This window comes from Myxocyprinus asiaticus, chromosome 47 (genome assembly GCF_019703515.2).
Source record: "Myxocyprinus asiaticus isolate MX2 ecotype Aquarium Trade chromosome 47, UBuf_Myxa_2, whole genome shotgun sequence".
In the NCBI taxonomy this organism is placed as follows: domain Eukaryota; kingdom Metazoa; phylum Chordata; class Actinopteri; order Cypriniformes; family Catostomidae; genus Myxocyprinus; species Myxocyprinus asiaticus.
This window is the reverse complement of record NC_059390.1, coordinates 23,242,358-23,261,711: the sequence shown is the minus strand read 5'-3', so window position 1 is coordinate 23,261,711 and position 19,354 is coordinate 23,242,358. Positions and strand designations below refer to the sequence as shown.

General features: G+C 38.6%; 1 protein-coding gene across 25 annotated transcripts in view; it reads left to right on the top strand.

Moving 5' to 3' along the window:
• LOC127436814 (CUGBP Elav-like family member 2) overlaps positions 1-19,354 on the top strand; it is a 226,935-nt gene that overhangs the window by 108,662 nt on the left and 98,919 nt on the right. Inside the window, exon 2 of one of the 25 annotated variants that reach the window (XM_051691234.1) lies at positions 11,687-11,751. The exons of 21 other annotated variants lie outside the window; for them this stretch is intronic. Coding sequence is in view for 3 of the 4 variants with exons in the window: in XM_051691224.1 (XP_051547184.1) it covers positions 6,419-6,495 (77 nt within the window). In the remaining variant the exon portion in view is untranslated. Of the gene's footprint in view, positions 1-6,331; positions 6,496-11,686; positions 11,752-19,354 lie in introns of those variants that run through there. 3 more of the 25 variants (XM_051691224.1, XM_051691240.1, XM_051691242.1) reach the window with 3 other exon arrangements.

The following is a 19,354-nucleotide window of genomic DNA, read 5'->3' as shown; positions in this document are numbered from 1 at the left end:
CCCGTAATTATACTTTATCAAATGTCTTTTTTTTTTTTTTTTTGCCTTTTACTGCTGTTAGTGGTGCATTTTGCTCGTGATATCAAATCAAATACATTTTTATTTCTAAATTCACAGTATGCCCACCTCTTCAGACACTACTACACCACATGAAGGATATGTCTGTTAACATGATTTTAGTGTGATAAAATCACTTACTAACCTTTTCTGTGTAAAGTTATAGCTAATTTTATAACTTTGTTGCCATGACGATGTAATGTCAACAAACCCTAAAACTCTAAAATTACTGTAAAAATGTCAATTTAAACAACTTCACAGCTCAAATAATACACAAGTTTTAACAGAAGAATTAATGTAAGTGCTTTTATAAAATTCTAAGCTTCACATTTCTGCATTTAAACCGTCCAACAACTGGCTCCGTTCACATCCACTGTAAGTGCCTCACTGTAACCTCGATTTCTGCTTTTTTTTTTTTTTTTTTTTTAAAGAAAAGGAGGGATGAGTCATACCAAATTTAGTGGTATCAACATTATGCCAGAAATGCTGTCCATTGAGCTTCACTTGGCTAAATGTTTGTAAACAGTCCAGAACTAGCATTTTCTTTTTTATTTAATATTAATTTCTTATTTTAATTCAAATGGTGCATAAATTGATCCCATCAGTCTTGCTGTAATGATATTTGCCAATATAAGTACTCTTATTTTGTTTTTGCAATTTCAGTTGTAAAAGACTAATATTGACTATACTGACTATAACTACATTGACCATTGGCATTATTCATTGTATGCGTATATTGTGCATGAGTCACCTATGATCTGCTGTCCAGCTCTAGGCAGAATTCAGAAAGGTGTTTCTTAGAAGCAAATATTTGCTCAGTTTGCTTATTAACATAATTTGAGTAAAATCAATTAAATAAATCTTGGCTCATATCTAAAGTGTCTCTGAGTGAGCTCTAGGGTTAGTTGCAACCCATTCTCATTCCCAAAGTGTCCAATTTTGACGCTTGTGCAGAAGCCGCCCGCGTCTGCATGATGATGCCAAAGGTGCCCCCTGGCGTCCTCTTCTTGATGCGGTGAGAAACCCCACTGTTTTCAACGAGAAAACTTTGGTGTCCGTTATAGATCTTTGAATTTATGTGCCAAACCTCAATGTTTTATAATACTTATAAATATATTAGTGTGATATTACATTATACAATCAGTAATAATATTTTAGATCCCCTAATCCAACCCCATTTCTAAACCGAACCAATTATCAGCAATATAAAACATGAAAGATAAACTTTGATATACATTACACTATTTATAGATGTTTTTAAGCACCCAACCGCACATTTATGCCTAAACCTAATCAGTTCTCAGCAATATAAAAGACGTAACAAGTAAAAATAATTTATTTCTAAAAATGCACTATGATAATATTCCAAACCATACGATTGCATTGTGTGAGTAGCAGAGTGAAACTGAAGGTTTTAATCAGTGAAAATACTCCCCCTCCGTGAAAGCATCCTGATCCTGTGTCATCCTGATTCTACCGGCACGTTTCATTCAAAAACTAAATTTACATTAGTGATGAACAAATCTTTTATGTGACTCAGAAGAACGAGTAGTCTCAGAGAGTGATTCGTTCATTTTGTGTTGGCTGCGCATGCGCATTGCGCAACCTCCGTTCGTTTGTTCGTTTGTTACGTGAAAACCGCATAGGCACTGTACAGGAAACAGAAATGATTAGTTCACCTTTCAACTCTTTTGGTCCAAGTCATTCGTTCTTTTGTCACGTGACAGCCGTATAGCATGTAATGCTGTCATGTGACAAAAGAACGAATGACTCGGACCAGATGACTCGAGAGGTGAACTAATCATTTCTGTTTCCTGTGTGTGTGCATAGCGTATACAGCTGTCACGTGACAAAAGAACGAACGACTCTGACAAGAAGATTTCAGAGTTGAACTAATCATTTCTGTTTCTCATTTGTCCTTGGCTCCATTATAATTTTTTCTTTATTGGGACTATTATCAAAGTTTGCGTAAGTAGATGTGTTGGGGGGATTTGGCTATTGAAAATGTAACATTTTAATTTAATTCTGCTCAAATGAACGAAATGAATGAAATGACTTGAATAAAGATTTGTTCATTTTGCTGAATGAGACTCAAAGATCCAAGTCAGTAAAATGATCCAATCTTCCCATCACTGATGTACATCCGAACTTGAGCTCATCATAACCGGTCACAAGACACTCGAGAGCCAATTGAAAATCGCTGAGTTGCTGACGTTTAACCCATGTCATAATGATTGAGAATGTGTTATAACGAAACTTGTGCAGGATGTATTATGGTGGATGCCGGGTGACTGTGATCGGTGACTAAAATGTACATTTAGGTTTGTTTTTTCACATAAAATGATTGTAATACACCCGGAATGAAACGGGTCACTTTAGCAGTGCAGGATGTGTACAGACAGATGAAATAGACAGATAAACAACAGATTAAATATTAACCACTGTGAATAAATTTTTCCCCAGCACATTATCACCTGGTTACTTATAAACAATTTTCTTAGTTAAATTTCCAGCGAATATAACTATATTGTGTTAAATACTATTGATACTATTTTATTACTGTGATATAAAATGATTCATACCATGATATGTATGACTTTGGATGTACCGCCCACCCCTACTAAATGCTTTTGCCCTATTACGTCATTTTCCTCACCCGATATCAGCCATCTTTAACAGGTTCTCCTTTGTTTTTATCTCTTTCTCTATCTACCTTCCCCACCCCCACCCAAAAAACATGTGTTTCGTTTAAGAATACAAGTTGTTAACTTCTTTCTACCAGTTTAATTTGGCCATGCCTAGATTTGTTGCTGCTTATTGCAATTTTATTTAATGTAAGTGCTTTTTGACAACGTCTGAAATTTTTCATTACACTTGGTCTTTAAGGACGACCATTTTGGATTTTTGTTTTGTTCTGACACTTTTGGCTGAATAAGTTATCTAACTACCACAGACAATTTAATTTCATAAGCTGAAAAGCAATGCAATTTTATAATGGCTCCTAATTTAGGTTGCATATCCCCAAATCATTTTACTCTATATAATGTGGTCATGTGCTACATTCATGTGCTTGCTTCTTCACTATCATCTGTGTGTATATGCATAAAGCATGAGTGTGTTTCCCATGACCTAGTTCCTGCATGTTCTCTTTAAAGCAGCAGATCTAGACCCCCTTCCCCCGAGGGCACGCGAGGGGAAAACAAAAAGAAAACGCGCTCTTTCATACGCATGAACAGATGAGCACAATAAATGGGGACACATTTTGTATTGCATACTCTGCTTGATGTAAATATGTTGATGCAATAATTCTTCAATATCTGATAGTTCCTCTATATCTTAACCTGATTTTAGTTTAGGCCAGAGCAATATATACATATATGGTGCCCATATCCAGCACAGTAAGTCTTATTCAAGATTATCAGAACATATTTTGTTGCAATACATATTTTATTTCAAGAATTAAAGGAATATTTAACCTGGTAAATGCTAATTCTGTCATCATTTACTCACCTTCATGTTGTTCCAAGCCTGTATACTGTTTGTTTTTTTCTCCATGAAACACAAAATGAGAAAACTTCATGCAGGTCTTTCCGCTAAAGCTCTGAAATCTCATTTGCATTCACAGTTGGATTAAAAAAGAATTATGTTGACATCAGTCTTAGGTGTAATCTGATAATTAGTAACTGTAATATAATCACTTTTTGCAGAAAAAAGTAGTATAATATATGACATTTAAATTTCTTAATTTTCAGATTAAAGTAACTGACTTTAAAAAGAAAAGTTCACCCAAAAATGTAGTCTCTCATCTTTCACTGACCCTCATGCCATCCCAGATCAGAATCCGAATCAGAATGAGCTTTATTGCCAAGTACGCTTCCACATACAAGGAATTTGTCTTGGTGACAGAAGCTTCCAGTGCACAAACAATACAACAACAAGACAGAGATAATAAAAAATAGAATATTTAAAAAAAAAAGGGGGCAACCAATAATCCTCTCAGCAGTCCGAACTGTCCTTTGTAGTCTTCTGATGTCTGATTTTGTAGCTGAACCAAACCAGACAGTTATTGAAGTGCAGAGGACAGACTCAATGACTGCTGAGTAGAACTGTATCAGCAGAGCCTGTGACAGGTTGAACTTCCTCAGCTGGCGAAGGAAGTACAACCTCTGCTGGGTCTTTTTCAGATGGAGTCAATGTGGGTCTCCCACTTCAGGTCCTGTGTGATGGTAGAGCCCAGGAACCTGAATGACTCCACTTTTTAGGGATGTGTATTACTTTCTTCTGCAGAACACAAACAAAGATTTTTAGAAGAATATTTCAGCTCTGTAGATCCATACAATGCAAGTGAATTGTGACCAAAACTTTTTTTTCTCCCCAATTTGGAATGCCCAATTCCCAATGTGCTCTAAGTCCTCGTGGTGGCGTAGTGACTCGCCTCAATCCGGGTGGCGGAGGACGAATCTCAGCTGCCTCCGTGTCTGAGACCACCAATCCGTGCATCTTATCACGTGACTTGTTGAGCGCGTTACCGTGGAGACGTAGCGCATGTGGAGGCACATGCTGTTCTCCACAGCATCCATGCACAACTCACCATGCACCCCACCGAGACCGAGAAACACATTATAGTGACCTCGAGGAGGTTAATCCATGTGACTCTACCCTCCCTAGCAACCAGGCCAATTTGTTTGCTTAGGAGACCTGGCTAGAGTCACTCAGCACACCCTGTATTCGAACTCGCACTCCAGGGGTGGTAGTCAGCGTCAGTACTCGCTGAGCTACCTAGGCCCCATGGCCAAAACTTTTAAACTCTTAAAAGCACACATAGGCATCATAAAATAATCCATACGACTCCTGTGGTTTAATCTGTATCCTCAGAAGTGATATGTGAAATGAGGGTGAGAAACAGATCAATTTTTAAGTCCTTTTTTAAACTATAAATCTCCACATTCACTTTCACATTCTTCTTCGTTGGTTTTTGGCTATTCACATTTTTGTGCATATCGCCACCTACTTGGCATGAGGAGAATTTATAGTAAAAAAAAGGGCTTAAATATTGATCTGTGTTTCACAGAAGAAAGTCATGCACATCTGGGATGGCATGAGGGTGAGTAAATGATAAGAGAATTTTCATTTTTAGGGGAATTTTCATTCTTTTAAGTACATTAAATTGGGTTACACATATTTCTAACATATACATTTTTTTATGTGTAAAACATTTAAAACATGTTCATATGGATGTCTGTTTGTGTTTCCTTGACAGCTGAGGGATGTGCGACAATGAACAAGGTGGAAATCAACATTATTTTAAATCTGTTCAGCTGAAAAACTAATGTTTCTTAAGTGTTTTAGAAATGTAAGTCATTGGTAATGTGAATAATTTCCTAGCGAAGTAATCAGTACAGTAACTGAATTACAATTTAAGTTTGCAGATAATAATAAAGTTAAGTTTGCATATCACATTTTTCCTCCTAACAGTGCAGCCCTAAGGGTCAGTTCATAATTAGTTTCCTCTTTAGAAATTCTAAACAAAAAAAGGCTAATATTTCATATGGTGATGCAGAGGAATAAAAAATTAGACTTATATGAGGTATTAATGTTATTTTGCCTATATTACCAGACTTTCTTGCATTTTCTTAATAGAAACATTTTGAATATTATCCTTGCAATATGTCCCTACCAAGTTTAAAAACAAACTTACGCCCCTGCTTGGAATATAGTGCATTAGTCACAACAAGGACTAATTTTATTGTGGGTTTTTTTTACATTATTGGAGCTTGACAGGCCCAGTCCCCATCCACTTTCATTGCACATACAAAAGTAGCTCAGACATTCAGCATAATACAAAATCTGAATTTAACAGGGGGGGAAAAGTAAGAAAATAAAAAGAATGGCATAACTAAAAGGTGACAAAATTTTCATTTTCGGCAAACTTTTCCTTGATATCTCGAAGCATCGTTTGCTTTCACGTTTGCTTACATTTACGTGGAGTTGACCGGTTGCTTACCATCGTTTCACAGGAATGCTTTGGATAAAAACTCGCCTGCAGCAGCAGCACCAGCGCGAGCAGCCACGTCTCTCTCTGTCCCCGGTGCTTGACGCTCCGGAGCGCTTACTTGTCTCGGGAGAAGGGATTTTCTGAAGGGATTGTTGAGGAAAAAAAAAAAAAAAAAAAAAAAAAACACTTTTATGAGTGAGAGGAAAAAATGTGACAAAGCAGGGTGAGTGAGAGTGTGTGTGTCCAGTCAGTGCTGCTCGCGCTGCTGCACCTGTCCCTCTCCGTCTCGCGCGCCCAAACTCGGCAAGCTCGCGCGGAAGGCGGGCGTTAAAAATCCAGTCGGGACACAACGCGGTCAGGCTGAACATGACTTCGTCCTACAATCTGGATTTTATCCCCGAAATTATGGCGGAGGGACGAATGTTGGGTGCGGGAGAGAGGATGTGAGTGCTTCATTGTTTTCTCGTGCCTTCCTTTGCCTTGCTATATATTTGCGCGTGTATCAAAATAGGGCACGCGGCGGTGTGTTATCAGCGATCAGACAGATAACGGGGATGATGGTGTTGTTTTTGATTCGAAATGAAAGCATCGAATGTGCCGTTACTAAAATGCATTGTGGGAATAAACACGTTGGGTGTAGCACTCCGTAATCGGACAGTCCGATTGACGTCTCAGACTGAGAGTTTTGTTATTTGCCGGACTGCGGCGCATGGGCGATGTAGCACCATGCGTGTGATAAAGAAGCTTATCTTATCTTAAATAATGTTTTCAAAGGCAGTACTCAATTGCAAGCCACTTTGTATCACATCTGATTGTCCGTACATACAACAAAAATAACTTGGATTCTTGTATGTGTACGCCCTACCGCATTCATTTTAATGCATGGTGATTCTTGTCGTTCATAAGGAGTACAGAAGTAGGCCACGAGCATACTGAATATCAGCGGCATTGCTTTACATTGCATACATATGATCCGCAGCGCAGTGTCAGCTCGTGCATGTAAAAGGCATGTGACTGAAATGGCTCGAGCACAGTGTTGAAAACATGTGCCGCTCTGTCTCTGCTTATAAACCATCGGAATGCGCAATGACTGACTCCCCTTCTTCATTCTGTCTCCCTCTCTATCTGGCTTGTTTCAAATTGGATTTGTTACGTGGCATATGTTGCTGAAATCAGATTAGAGCAAGCGCAGGACACGTAATTCACTTAAAGCGCAATGTTGTAGGGCGCGAGGACAGGAGGATAGTTTGATGCACGCGCTTTATCAGCAGCAGCAGCAGCGCGAGCTCTTCACAGACGCTGCTGTCCCACTTACGTCCGCTCGCCTTAAACTCCTAACGGTTGATGGGCGCTTGTTTTTTTTATTTTTTTTATTCAACATTTCCCTCAAAATTCCACTCAACGCTGTTTATATGTGATATTATGTGTGGTAGCGTGTTATGTCTTTATAACGTAGAGATACATTTGAGGCACATTTGCTGACAGGACGTCCTCACTCATAAGTTGTCTAAATAAGAAAAAAATCGCGGGAAAAAATACATCGCAAAATATTCATAAAAAGATTAAATCATGTCTTTATTCTCTTCTAAAGATGCAAAAAGTTTTATTTTAGGTTTGGGTTAGGATTAGTCTGTTGTAATAAGCTTAGTTTAACAAAAATAAATAAAAAATGTCCATCGGCGTATTGTGTGCAATTAATTAGTGTTTTCATGCAGAATTAGGAACAAATATTTAAGGCTACGTCCACATTAATTGGGATAAATCTGAAAATGGTGTTTTCGAAACACTGCCATTTGCAAACGTTTTCCAGAAGTTATTCGTCCACACTGAGGGTACGTTTACACGACAACGATGTACTAAAAACGGAACTTTGTGTTTTTGAAAAGTTTCGCGTACAGACGACAACGTTGTCAAAATGATCCCCGTTCACACGGATCCGCGAAAATGACTAAAAATGCTGTATTATGCATGTCAGGCCAGTAGTTGGCGATGTCAATTTGTAAAAAAACACTACGCACCTGCGCACATAAGCATTCTTCCACAGAGCAGTGAATACAAACAATGAAGATGGCGATCGCTGGTCATAGTAGTGATGCAGTAAATCTACACTTTGCTGGAGAAGCATCAATAAACTCAAAATCTTGAGCAGCACAAACACAGTCCTGTAGTCCGCCACTGTAGTTTTGAATGTCTCGCGCATTGTTTTGAAGTACTCGCACGCATGCCTATAGACTGAAAACGTAAAACGCGTTCGCATGATGTCATCATTTTCACAGATTCGCGTTTTTGTATGTTTACACGGAGACGATAACGGCATCGTTTTCAAAAACTTGCACTTTGAAACCCGTTTTCAAAAGTTTGCGTTTTCAGGCCCCAAAACGCAGTTGTCGTGTAAATGAACAACCAAAATACATAAAATGTTTTCCGTTTTTAGTTGGAAACATTGTTGTGTAAACTGCCCCTAAACTTTTGAAAACGCTTAAATGCTCTTATTACGCATGATGAAGAAAACTTAAGTGTGAACCTGCGTTAATTCCATGTTCCGCTGCTTGACAGCAATTCTACAATGACTGCATCACATAATAGGGCTGCATGATATTGGAAAAAACTGACATTGCGATATTTTGTTTTTCTGCGATATGATATCCTTATCCTTCAGAATTGTATTGCAATATGAAAAATACAGGATGACTTCACCAGATGACTTAAATAGCTCTATTTGAGAAGAATTACTTATTCTAGAATGATTGGGGTGATTTTGTAGGGAACTGCATCTTCATGGAAAATAAAAAATAATCAATAAAAAAAGAAACTGAAAATGACTTTTTACTTTTTGACTTATTTTGGTTAGTTTATTTTATGATAATAATTAATACACTTTTTAATTCACCATGATTCCATTGTATTCATGTAATACTCTTCTATCAGTTCAGGCTAAAGTCAATGATCTAACATGTTATGATATTAATAATGCACGTTGCTTACCCTAAAATAAAAGAGCTCATTTGTGAATGAAGAAGTGTGTCTAGAAGGGATCCAGGAGATTACAGGAGGCTTTATCATTGTACTCCAACCAGGTGAAAACAGAGCATTACACTGAGGAAGTTTCATTATCACAACAGGGAATTAATGTGAATGACAAAATATGTCATTTAACATTTTATTACATTACAAATTATATTACAAACCTCTTTTTTTGAAAATAGAAAAGTAAACATCTTTTAATTTAAACCATTTGAAAAATAAAAAAAGAGCAGCTATACACCAACACTGAGTGGTTTACAAAAATACAACATAAAATAAAATGTTTATAAAACAAATAACTTAAAAAATAGTTGCGTGATGGTATAACATACCGCTTGTCAAGTGACCGGATCATGTTTTTAAAACCCTCTTTGGTAAACGTGTTAATTGGTAGCTTACCATGTCTTTCGTGAGGTGAAATGTTATTGAATCTGTGATTTCTCTCTGCCGTTTGGAACCTTTCTCGTGTGGTGTAACACTGGCAAAGGCATCCGAAATAGTTTTTTGCTTCGGACGGCATTCAGATCTGGCTTTGCACTCTTCATACAAAGATTTGTGGTGCCAACTTAAATGATCAAACAAATTGGTCGTGTTGCCTCGTGTTGTGCCAACAATTGCAAGGCACTCTCGACAAAGTACCTGTTTTTGGTCAACTTCATCCTGTCTGTAGCCGAAATATTTCCATAGAACTGACAATGCATTTCTTTTTGCAACCAAATTCTCCATTTCGGTCTTTTTTGCCTGTTCCTCGCTTATCATTTCGTCATGCTCAAGCAGAGCCTGGACGTCAACAACGTGCAGCAAAGAGCTCCGTGTTAAAAAAAATAAAATAAATAAACTCGGTGTATCCAAGAACCCACAAATCGGAGTAAATTACATCATATCAGACAGATATAATGCTAGTTTTCCTTTTGAAAAAAAAAGAAAATTGTAGACTAATATATGTTTACCTTCCTACATCGCACGTTCTGCGATGTGACTGTTGCGGATGCGCACATCGCGATGTCGATGCTGAAACGATGTATTGTGCAGCCCTATCACATAACAACTAATTCGTTAGTGTTTTTAAATATCTCCATTTTCCCTGTCCTCACTACAACGCGAAGACGCCGTTTTCAAATTTATCCACTTGGGAGAGCGTTTTCAAAATACTCTAAAAGCCGTCTCGGTGTGGACGGAAAGCCAAAATGCGTTCTCAAATGAAAACGTATTGGTATGGACGTAGCTACAGGTTCAAATAAAGTTAAGCTCAGTTGACATCATTTGTGGCATAATGTTGATTAAAAAGATACATTTTGACTTGTCCCTTCTTTTCTTTAAAAATTCAAAAATCGAGTTACAGTGAGGCACTTACAATGGAAGTGAATGGGGCCAATTCGAAAACACTAAAATACAAACTGTTTTAAAGGTATAGCCACAAGGCATAAACAATTTCATTGTCATGACCACGCAACACTGAAAACACTTTAATCCCGGTAAAGGACGATTTAAACAACTTGACAGCTTAAAATAATACACAAGTTTTAACAGAAGAATTAATGTAAGTGCTTTATTTATTTATTTTTATTTTATCCCATTTTCTCCCAATTTGGAATGCCTAATTCCCATTACTTAGTAGGTCCTCGTGGTGGCGCGGTTACTCACCTCAATCCGTGAGGTGGAGGACGCTTCTGAGACCGTCAATCCGCGCATATTATCACGTGGCTCGCTGTGCATGACACCGCGGAGTTTCACAGCATGTGGAGGCTCATGCTACTCTCCGTGATCCACGCACAACTTACCACACGCCCCATTGAGAGCGAGAACCACTAATCGCAACCACGAGGAGGATACACCATGTGACTCTACCCTCCCTAGCAACCGGGCCAATTTGGTTGCTTAGGAGATCTGGCTGGAGTCACTCAGCACGCCCTGGATTCGAACTTGCGACTCCAGGGGTGGAATGTAAGTGCTTTTATACAGTTACAAGCTTCACATTTCTGCCTTTAAACCCTCCAAAAAGTGGCCCCATTCACGTCCATTGTAAGTGCCTCTCTGTAACCACGATGCAAAAAAAATCTAAATCAAAAGCCATATGGGTTGGGGAAAATAAGACAATCCAATAATATCATAACCTAACATGTTTCAATCCAACAAAATCCTAATGATAAAATCATGCCCGTTCAATATTGTATTTATTTCAGAATATATTCATAATACATCCCATAATGATTGTTAAATGCATTGCAGATGCCTTTTTATGTTGTCTTTGAGACACTAGTCAATGGGAAGACATTATTTAGATAGCTCGACAATTGTATGTGCCTTTTAAATGGCCTGTACCAGAATTAGTTGGTCCAAATTATTTACTTTTATTTTCTTTCCTAATGAGATACTACAAATGTGAATGATTCTTTTTCATTTTGCTATTCCTAATAGGTCACGCACATTTGTAAGGCTAGTCCATTCATACAGTGTTATTGCTATCAGACAGTCCTTGTGATAAAGTATATATTATGTCTTTCTTGAATGTTTTTGTTTTTATTCAGTTCTTTCTGTTCTGTTTCACTTGTCAGGTTTATTCATTTGTATTATTTCTTGCTTTATATATGCCTCTTTTCTCACATGTAGGCATGTAGGTGAATAGGCTGACAAGCAGTTTCAACAGAAGCGCAGACTAGCACTTCTGTGACAAGGTGTTGCTATCAGTCTTCCAGTACACACACACATACAGTGTATGTAAGAAGGTAGATGGGCATCATCCAGCTGGCTCGTGTTCCAGCAAGTGAATACTTGCTAATCTCTCTCTTCACTACATGATAAGCCGCTCGCCTCTCTGCCAGAGAAACATTACACACACACTTAGTGAGAATATGAAACACCTGTCCCTTAAATCCCCAACAGTGCAGTTTATGTTTTTGCCTGTCATAAGCCACTTCAACTGCCAGCGGTTTTCGGCATTGTTGAAGTCATTTGACAGGCTAACTTAATTTTAGATCAGAGAACTCTCCAGCAGTCCTCCAGGACACAAAGACGCTCTTATTGTGTGTGTGGACCACAAAGGGGGCATATCAGAATTCCAGTGTGGGCCGTATGGGGTTCACTGAACTTGAATTTCCATCTCACTGGAGGCCGTGTTGGAGGATCAGTGGGAGGGGATGCTGGCGACACATAGGATTTAGTTGTCTTTTTTTTGCACATACGATTCAAGATTTTGAACAAATTAAAAAAACAACTAGTTTTTCTTAAGAAAATGTGAGTTGTGATAGCACATGCAAAACCCACCAGCTGCCACAATAACAGGACCTTTATGGTGGCTACCAGGGCATTGCTTTTCAGTTTATATTAACATTTATCAGACACTTTTATTCAAAGTGACTTACAGTGTATTAAAGGTATACATTTTATCAGTTTGTGTGTTCCCTGGGGATTGAAACCACGATCTTGGCATTGTTAGCACCATGCTCTACCAGTTGAGCTACAGGAGACACAGCTGCTAAGGTTCTCTGAGTGGTTGCAGAGATTATTTAGCAGAGATTATTTATTCTATTAAAATAAATGGGAGAAATTGGAATGCTCAACCACGGAGCTATGAACGCCCAATGGTCAACGGATGTAGAAAGGACGTCCCGCCTTACAGTTAAAAGAGCCAATTGCCTTTTAGATACAGACATCACCTGTCAATCAACTCTAGAACGTGCATGCGCATTAGCTATACAAGGTGGGAAAATTGCAGTTTTAAGCGTAATATGAGGTAAAGAATCACAGTTTATGAAATATGTTCTTTGATCGTAAACTTGACCAACTGTTTTTTAGATTTTGGTGTTTCTCCATAAAAGTAGACAGGAGCTGCACTGTTATCACTGGAAATAACCTCTCGAGAGCATTCCAAAGATGGCCAACAGTGGACTGACTTGCTAGATAGGTGGTTGCTTACTGGCCCAAGTCTTTATAGCTGGGTTTCCATCCACATTTTTTTTTTGTTGTAAATTTTGGTATATTGCATAAAAAATGCTGGATGGAAACACCAAAAAGCGAATAAGATCACCAAAATGTGCAAACAAACAAACAAACAAACAAACTAAAAAACATCTGAATGCTCACTTGAGGTGGAGACGTGCATAAACTATGATGGAAACTATATACTGATGTACTGAATATATTCCCATAGAATTTATTTAGGAATATAGATGCACATCAATTAAAGGTGGAGTAAGCGATTCCTGAGAAAGACTGTTGATAATTGAACTCAACAGCCAAACAAACACACCCCTCCCTTCAGTGCTCCTTCAGAAGCTCCGACCCCCATGCACACGCAATAGTGTTGTGTGGATCGGCCCGATCCACTTTGATTATTTTCCCATTTACAGAGCCAGGGCTGTGTACAAACACAGGACTGTGGGTTTTTTCAGCGCACACACAGAACGGACAGCTAGTCAATAAATTGAATTCGTACAGTAACTGGGGCGTTTTCGAGATACGAGTAGGTATTTTTTTCCACATATCTTTTTGTCTGGCAGTTGAAAAAATAAATGAATGCAAAAGTGGTTGGATATTTAAAAAAGTGCCCAGAAGGAATTGAACAAGGTACTTTCCTATGAATAAAAAGATAAATTAGACTATCATTTAGGTTTAAAAAATTGCATTGACAGTGTTTCCCGTAAGCTTAAAATGACCTTAGAATCATTCATGTTCACCTTGTCATGTGTGTGTTTACTGGGGACTTTTGAAGGGCTTTGGGGGTAAAATTTACTAAAACATCTGTACATTTACAACAATCTTACCTAAATCTCACGGGGGTTACAATTCTTACCTCTAGTTTTATTCAGATGGAATGATTTTTAAAGTATATAGCCTAATTATGGTCCTCTGCTTCAGTAACTTTTTTCTCAGCAAGATGTGATGCAATCATGTTCTGACTTACATTTATGTTGTTGTTCTTGGCAGATACCTTTAACAAAGACTTTAACCGGTAGTTGAAGAGCAGTTCACCCAATAAATGATATTTAAAGCCTGTGTGAATTCTCTCTTCTGTAGAACACAAAAGGAGATGTTAGGCATAATGTTAGTTCCAGTCACCATGCATTGTCATTTTTACATTCTCCCTAACATCTCCTTTTGAGTTCCACGGTAGAAAGAAAATCACAAACGTTTGCAAGTGATGACAGAATTACTGTCACTTTAAGAGTACAAGTCAATACTCACCAGTTACATTAAAATGGCCATTCAGTGTTGACAAAATGCATTGAAAAATCTTAATAGCTGTATGTTCTCATTTGGTTGAGTTTTCCATCTTCAGCAGACAAGTCATTTTTACCAAAAGTTATGTTCACACACTGTGGGAAATCTGTAACCTTTGACCCTTGACCTGCCTGAGTGGTTCCTCACATCTGCTATTAACCTAGATCACAAGATATAAACAAAATGGAAGGAAGACAGGAAAGAGGAGAGGAATGCCTCCAGCTCATACAGAAGACAGTTTCATTCCAGAAATTGCTGGAAGATAAAGGGATGATTTAACTAGTGTAAGGAGCAACCTGTTGGTGAGCCACTGGTTAGAGCGCACACAAACACACACACACACACACACACACACACACACACACACGCACAAAATGACCCAAACAAATCAGTTGAACCTCCAAGTTAACTTTTACTTAATTGAGCATGTGTATAGTGGTATGAATATCAGAGACACTGACTTTCCAAACTCAAAGCCCAAGTTCTTTTTTTTTTCTTTCTTTTTTGCCCTGTACAGTTGTATTGTGTGTTTCAGGGTCAAAATGTATTTGTATGTGGGAGAGGTACTGCATCACTCATGACGGCATAACAGTTCCATGTCACTTCTCCAAATTATTTCATTTATTTAACAGAGCTGTAAAGGCTGCCAAAGCAAAATAAACAAACAAAACAAAGACATTGATTGGACAAACAAATCGGATAAGAATGACAAACAATTTTTATAATATCCGCAATTTATTTTAATTTCTTTGGAAAGCACCATTGCGATCTAATTCGCTCGATCACCCGGTCTCACCAACATTCACACACATACATATGGCCACACATAGACACTCGCTAGCAAGACACAGAACCTTGATGTAAGTGCACCCCCGTGACTAAATCAATACAATAGATTTGCAACTGAAAGGCGACATGCAAGTATAACAATGCTACGACCTTGCTACTGAGAAGTGTAGTTAAGCAAACAGCTTGGCAACTTGAAGCGATGTTACTGACGAACACAGCTGACGAGAGCTTTGGCAGACACAGGTAATCACACACGCACTATCTCCCAATTCACATTTAGCATTTTTTAGTTATCTCATTAGGAAAGAAAATAAAGGTATGAGCCATGTGGGGTGTCAGAATATTTTGGACAAAATCCTGAAAATGTCTTGAAATAAAAAAACCTGAAAAATGTCTTGTAATCATGGTATAGGCAGAATAATTGATGATGGCCTCATTACCACCTAGGGTGTGCATTATTTTTCAATAATTCAACTGACCGTGATCAGTTATTCCTTACTTGACACATCCAGACTAAGGACAAGATTGCTTATTTCGATATTTGCCGTCTACCTTGTCGATTCTTCATTTCTCTTATTTACTCAGTTTCTTCATCTTTTATGCGCTACTCGCTCTGATTTCACTCAAAGGCAAACGTCCCATCTCTCTTTTCTCAGTGGTCACGCGCACACTCGTGATGATGGCTTTCAGGCACTGAAAAGCTGACTACAGTCAAGGCAGAAGTGTTTGTCTAGAGTTCTTTATATCTCACGAACAACATCCTCCCCTGTGGCCTTGGAGCCATTGAAATCTCTCTCTTCCTTTCTGTCTCTCTCTCACACACACATAAATGGCTTGACACAGTTTAGACTGGAAACAGATGTGTTTATTGGCCATGCAGAAAGAAAAAAAAGATTGCTTCATTTGCTTAGGAGAGACCTGTGATGTTTCTTGTCAGTTCAATGTTGACACACTATAAGTCGGTGTAAAATAACCAATAAACACACACACGTATCCGCACATCATTTGAATTCTATATTAATGGACTTTATTCACAGTAGCACCATCTTTAAAGTTTGACGGGATTTGTGGAAAATCAGATGTGATCTAGAAGCTTTTCACAGCCTCGTTTTCAGTCACGCCAGAAATCAAATGTGGTGCTAATGTGAATAATGTCTATGCTCCAGATCTACAGTTAGGCTTTTTGCACGCTACTCATCCCACGTGGTTTGTGCTATGGACATGACCTTAGATGATAAAATGGCAAAATAAATAAACATAAAATACATACACTTAAATTGAAAGAGGGACCCAAACCATAACTAAAGACCTAACTATCATAGAAACTTGTTGGCACTTTTAACTTGGGCCAGGAAGTTACCACTCAGAACACCCTAGCAACCACCTAGCAACAGGGTTCCCACGGTCATGGAAAACCAGGAAAATGTATTCTTCAGGCCTGGAATAGTCATTTAAATGAATACATTTATATTGTTTATATACATTTAATCATTTTTTTTTTTTTCTGCTCTTAAGTATTTCATGAGCTAGATGTCCGGTTGCGTAGAGTAAAACTTGATTGCAAGCCGTAGTGATGTCCGATTAGTGACCATTCTTTTGAGTCTGAGATTTTGACATTTCTTTCAATGAATTTGTGAAATGGTTAACAAAAAGTCAATCTGAATCAAAATGATTTTTAAAAATCTGTATCTAGTAGTCACAAATGCCTGGAATGGTCACTGAAAAGTTATGAAAATGAATTGGTTGGAAATGGTGGGAACCCTGTAGAACAGGGGCAAGCGGCACACAGAAATCTTGTTGAGAATTATTCTTATTAACTAATCTAATTTTGTTGAACATTGGCATTTTTCTTATTGCCGTTTTTTCATATTGCTGTTGTCACCAATACATTATGGAATAAGCCATGAGAGGCCATGCGTCACAGCCATTTTACCACAGTTAAGGAGTATTAGGCATGATATGAAACTGAAAAAAATAAAAATAAATCACTTTTATTTTATTATGCTATTTAGTGCAAATCGGAAATGTATAGCAAATACTTTCAGGCACTATTAGTGTTACAGTCGAACAGTCAAACATGATCACAATTGTTCATTACTTTTGATTTGGCAATCTGGACTTGCCACTGTGCATTGGTGTCTTTTGCATTGCATGGTTCTTTTGTTTTCCCACTTGATTATTCTCTTTTCCACCATCCCATCCCACGTTCTCTCCCTGTTTCTCTCTGTAAGTGATGTGAGATCCCTGTCCAATATTTATTCACTCCATCTGCGTGGCTGCATTTGCCAAAGTCAAGGCTTACCTCAATGAGTCTCTGCGGACCTATTCCCTCTGTCTTTCCTGCCTTTTCCTTGCACTCCTCTCGTTCACTCCATCGATTTCATCGATTACTCTTCCTTCTGTAGCGTTCCATAATCTGCATCCTCTTTCTGCTTCCTTTCATGCCCATGGTGTCTTGTCTTTCTTTCTTTCTTTCTTTTTCTTTCTTTCTGTCTCTCTCTCTCTCTCAAATGTTTCACTTGTTTGATTGGGCTCTTCAGAAGGAGAGCTCATTATTTGCAGCTAGAGGGAGCAAAATGTGGGATTATGGAGAACATTTGAGGACTTATTTTTGCTGCCTGTTTAAAAGGCAGCCATCACTGCGCTAAAAGTCGTTCAAACGCACACACTCACACAGGGACTCAAGAAACTGGCAGCCCTCAGCAAAAGCGTTCCAGCTCGGCTCTTGTGTTCTAACACACTAATCCACACCTCACACCTGTGTGTAAATGTGTTAGTGTGGATTCCTTGGATGTGGGTTTGTCCTTTTTCTGATCGGCAATATGCGAATAGCCTCAGACGGCAAACCCACAGACCATTTGCTGACTGTCTGATGAGCATTGCTCACAAAAATGCCAAGAGCTTTTGGCTTTACGCTATTTCTGAGCTTTTGTACAGGTTTTTATCAGAGTCTCAAAAAACAAAGTCATGTTTACAAGGGACCAGGCTGCTACAATCAGTGTTTCCAATATGGATGGGAATTGTATGGGATTTAATGATTCCGGTTTCTTTCCGGTTCCATTAACGATGAGTCATTCGTTTGGGAATTGGATTACAATGGTCACCAGTCTGTTTCATGCCTTAGATTCAAAAGAACCATCTTGTAAGAGTCATTCGTTCAGGAATTGGACTACACTGGTACCGGTGAATGTTTTGTGCTGTAGATTCAAAAGAATCAGCATTGTTCGGGAATAGGACTATACTGGTTGCGCTGCATGTTTCCCACTGTAGATTCAAAAGAAGCCACTCATAAGAGTCATTCATTCAGGAATCGGACACACTGGTTGCTCTCTGTGTTTCATCCTACTGATTCAATAGTGGTGTTGCAGTGCCACTGAAATGTTGCGCAGGAAACACTTGCCAAAAGTATTTTGACATACTGAACCGTTAATGGAACTGAAAGTCATGGAAATTATTTGATTCTGGTATTTTGTATTTATATTAACTGGTTTTGAATAAGAAAAGGTTCCCAACCCTAGTTTCCAAGGAACAAGTCTCTGAATTTGCCAGTTTATAAGGATCATGCCATTAAATCTTTAAAAAAAATTCAAGATTTGTGGCTGAGGCATACATATGTGGATATGCACATAGCACACCTGTGTATTCTGCTTCATTCTTAGGGATATATCTTATTTCATGCACCTAAAACATCATGTTAAAAAAGTCTACTGTTGTTAGTTACTTTACATGTCAATCAGACGGCCCCTTCTTGTCTAAGTGGGTAGTTCTTGGCCAGAAAAGGTCTGGCCCACTTTGCTTATAAAATTTGTATGCTATTGAATCTCGATACTCATGGATTGCTTGTCCAGTCCCATCAAAGTGACCCTGGCACGCTCTGCCCATGACCACATCAGTCCATCAACCTTGCCATAAAGCCCCCAAACCCTTCAGCCAGTGTCCCAGATGGGCAAACAGCCTTGCGGGGCTCCGTGCCAGGAGATGGCGAAGGCACAGCGACAGAGCTCTGAGCCAGGCTAAAAGACAGGCCTCATCTCCTCTGGATAGTTACGATACTGACGTCCCTCCAAAGCTCAAGCAACTGTAGCCATGTATGACACCAATCCCACCTTGCGCTCTCTACCTCTCTCTCATTCAGTCGGAAAGTAGGCCATTACATACGAAGAGATTGTTGGGAGAGCGCTGTCAAAGCCACCTTGACTCTGACCAGAAAATGCATTCTGATGTGAAGGAGAGAACAGTTAAGATTTACACCAAAGTGCGTGTGCCATA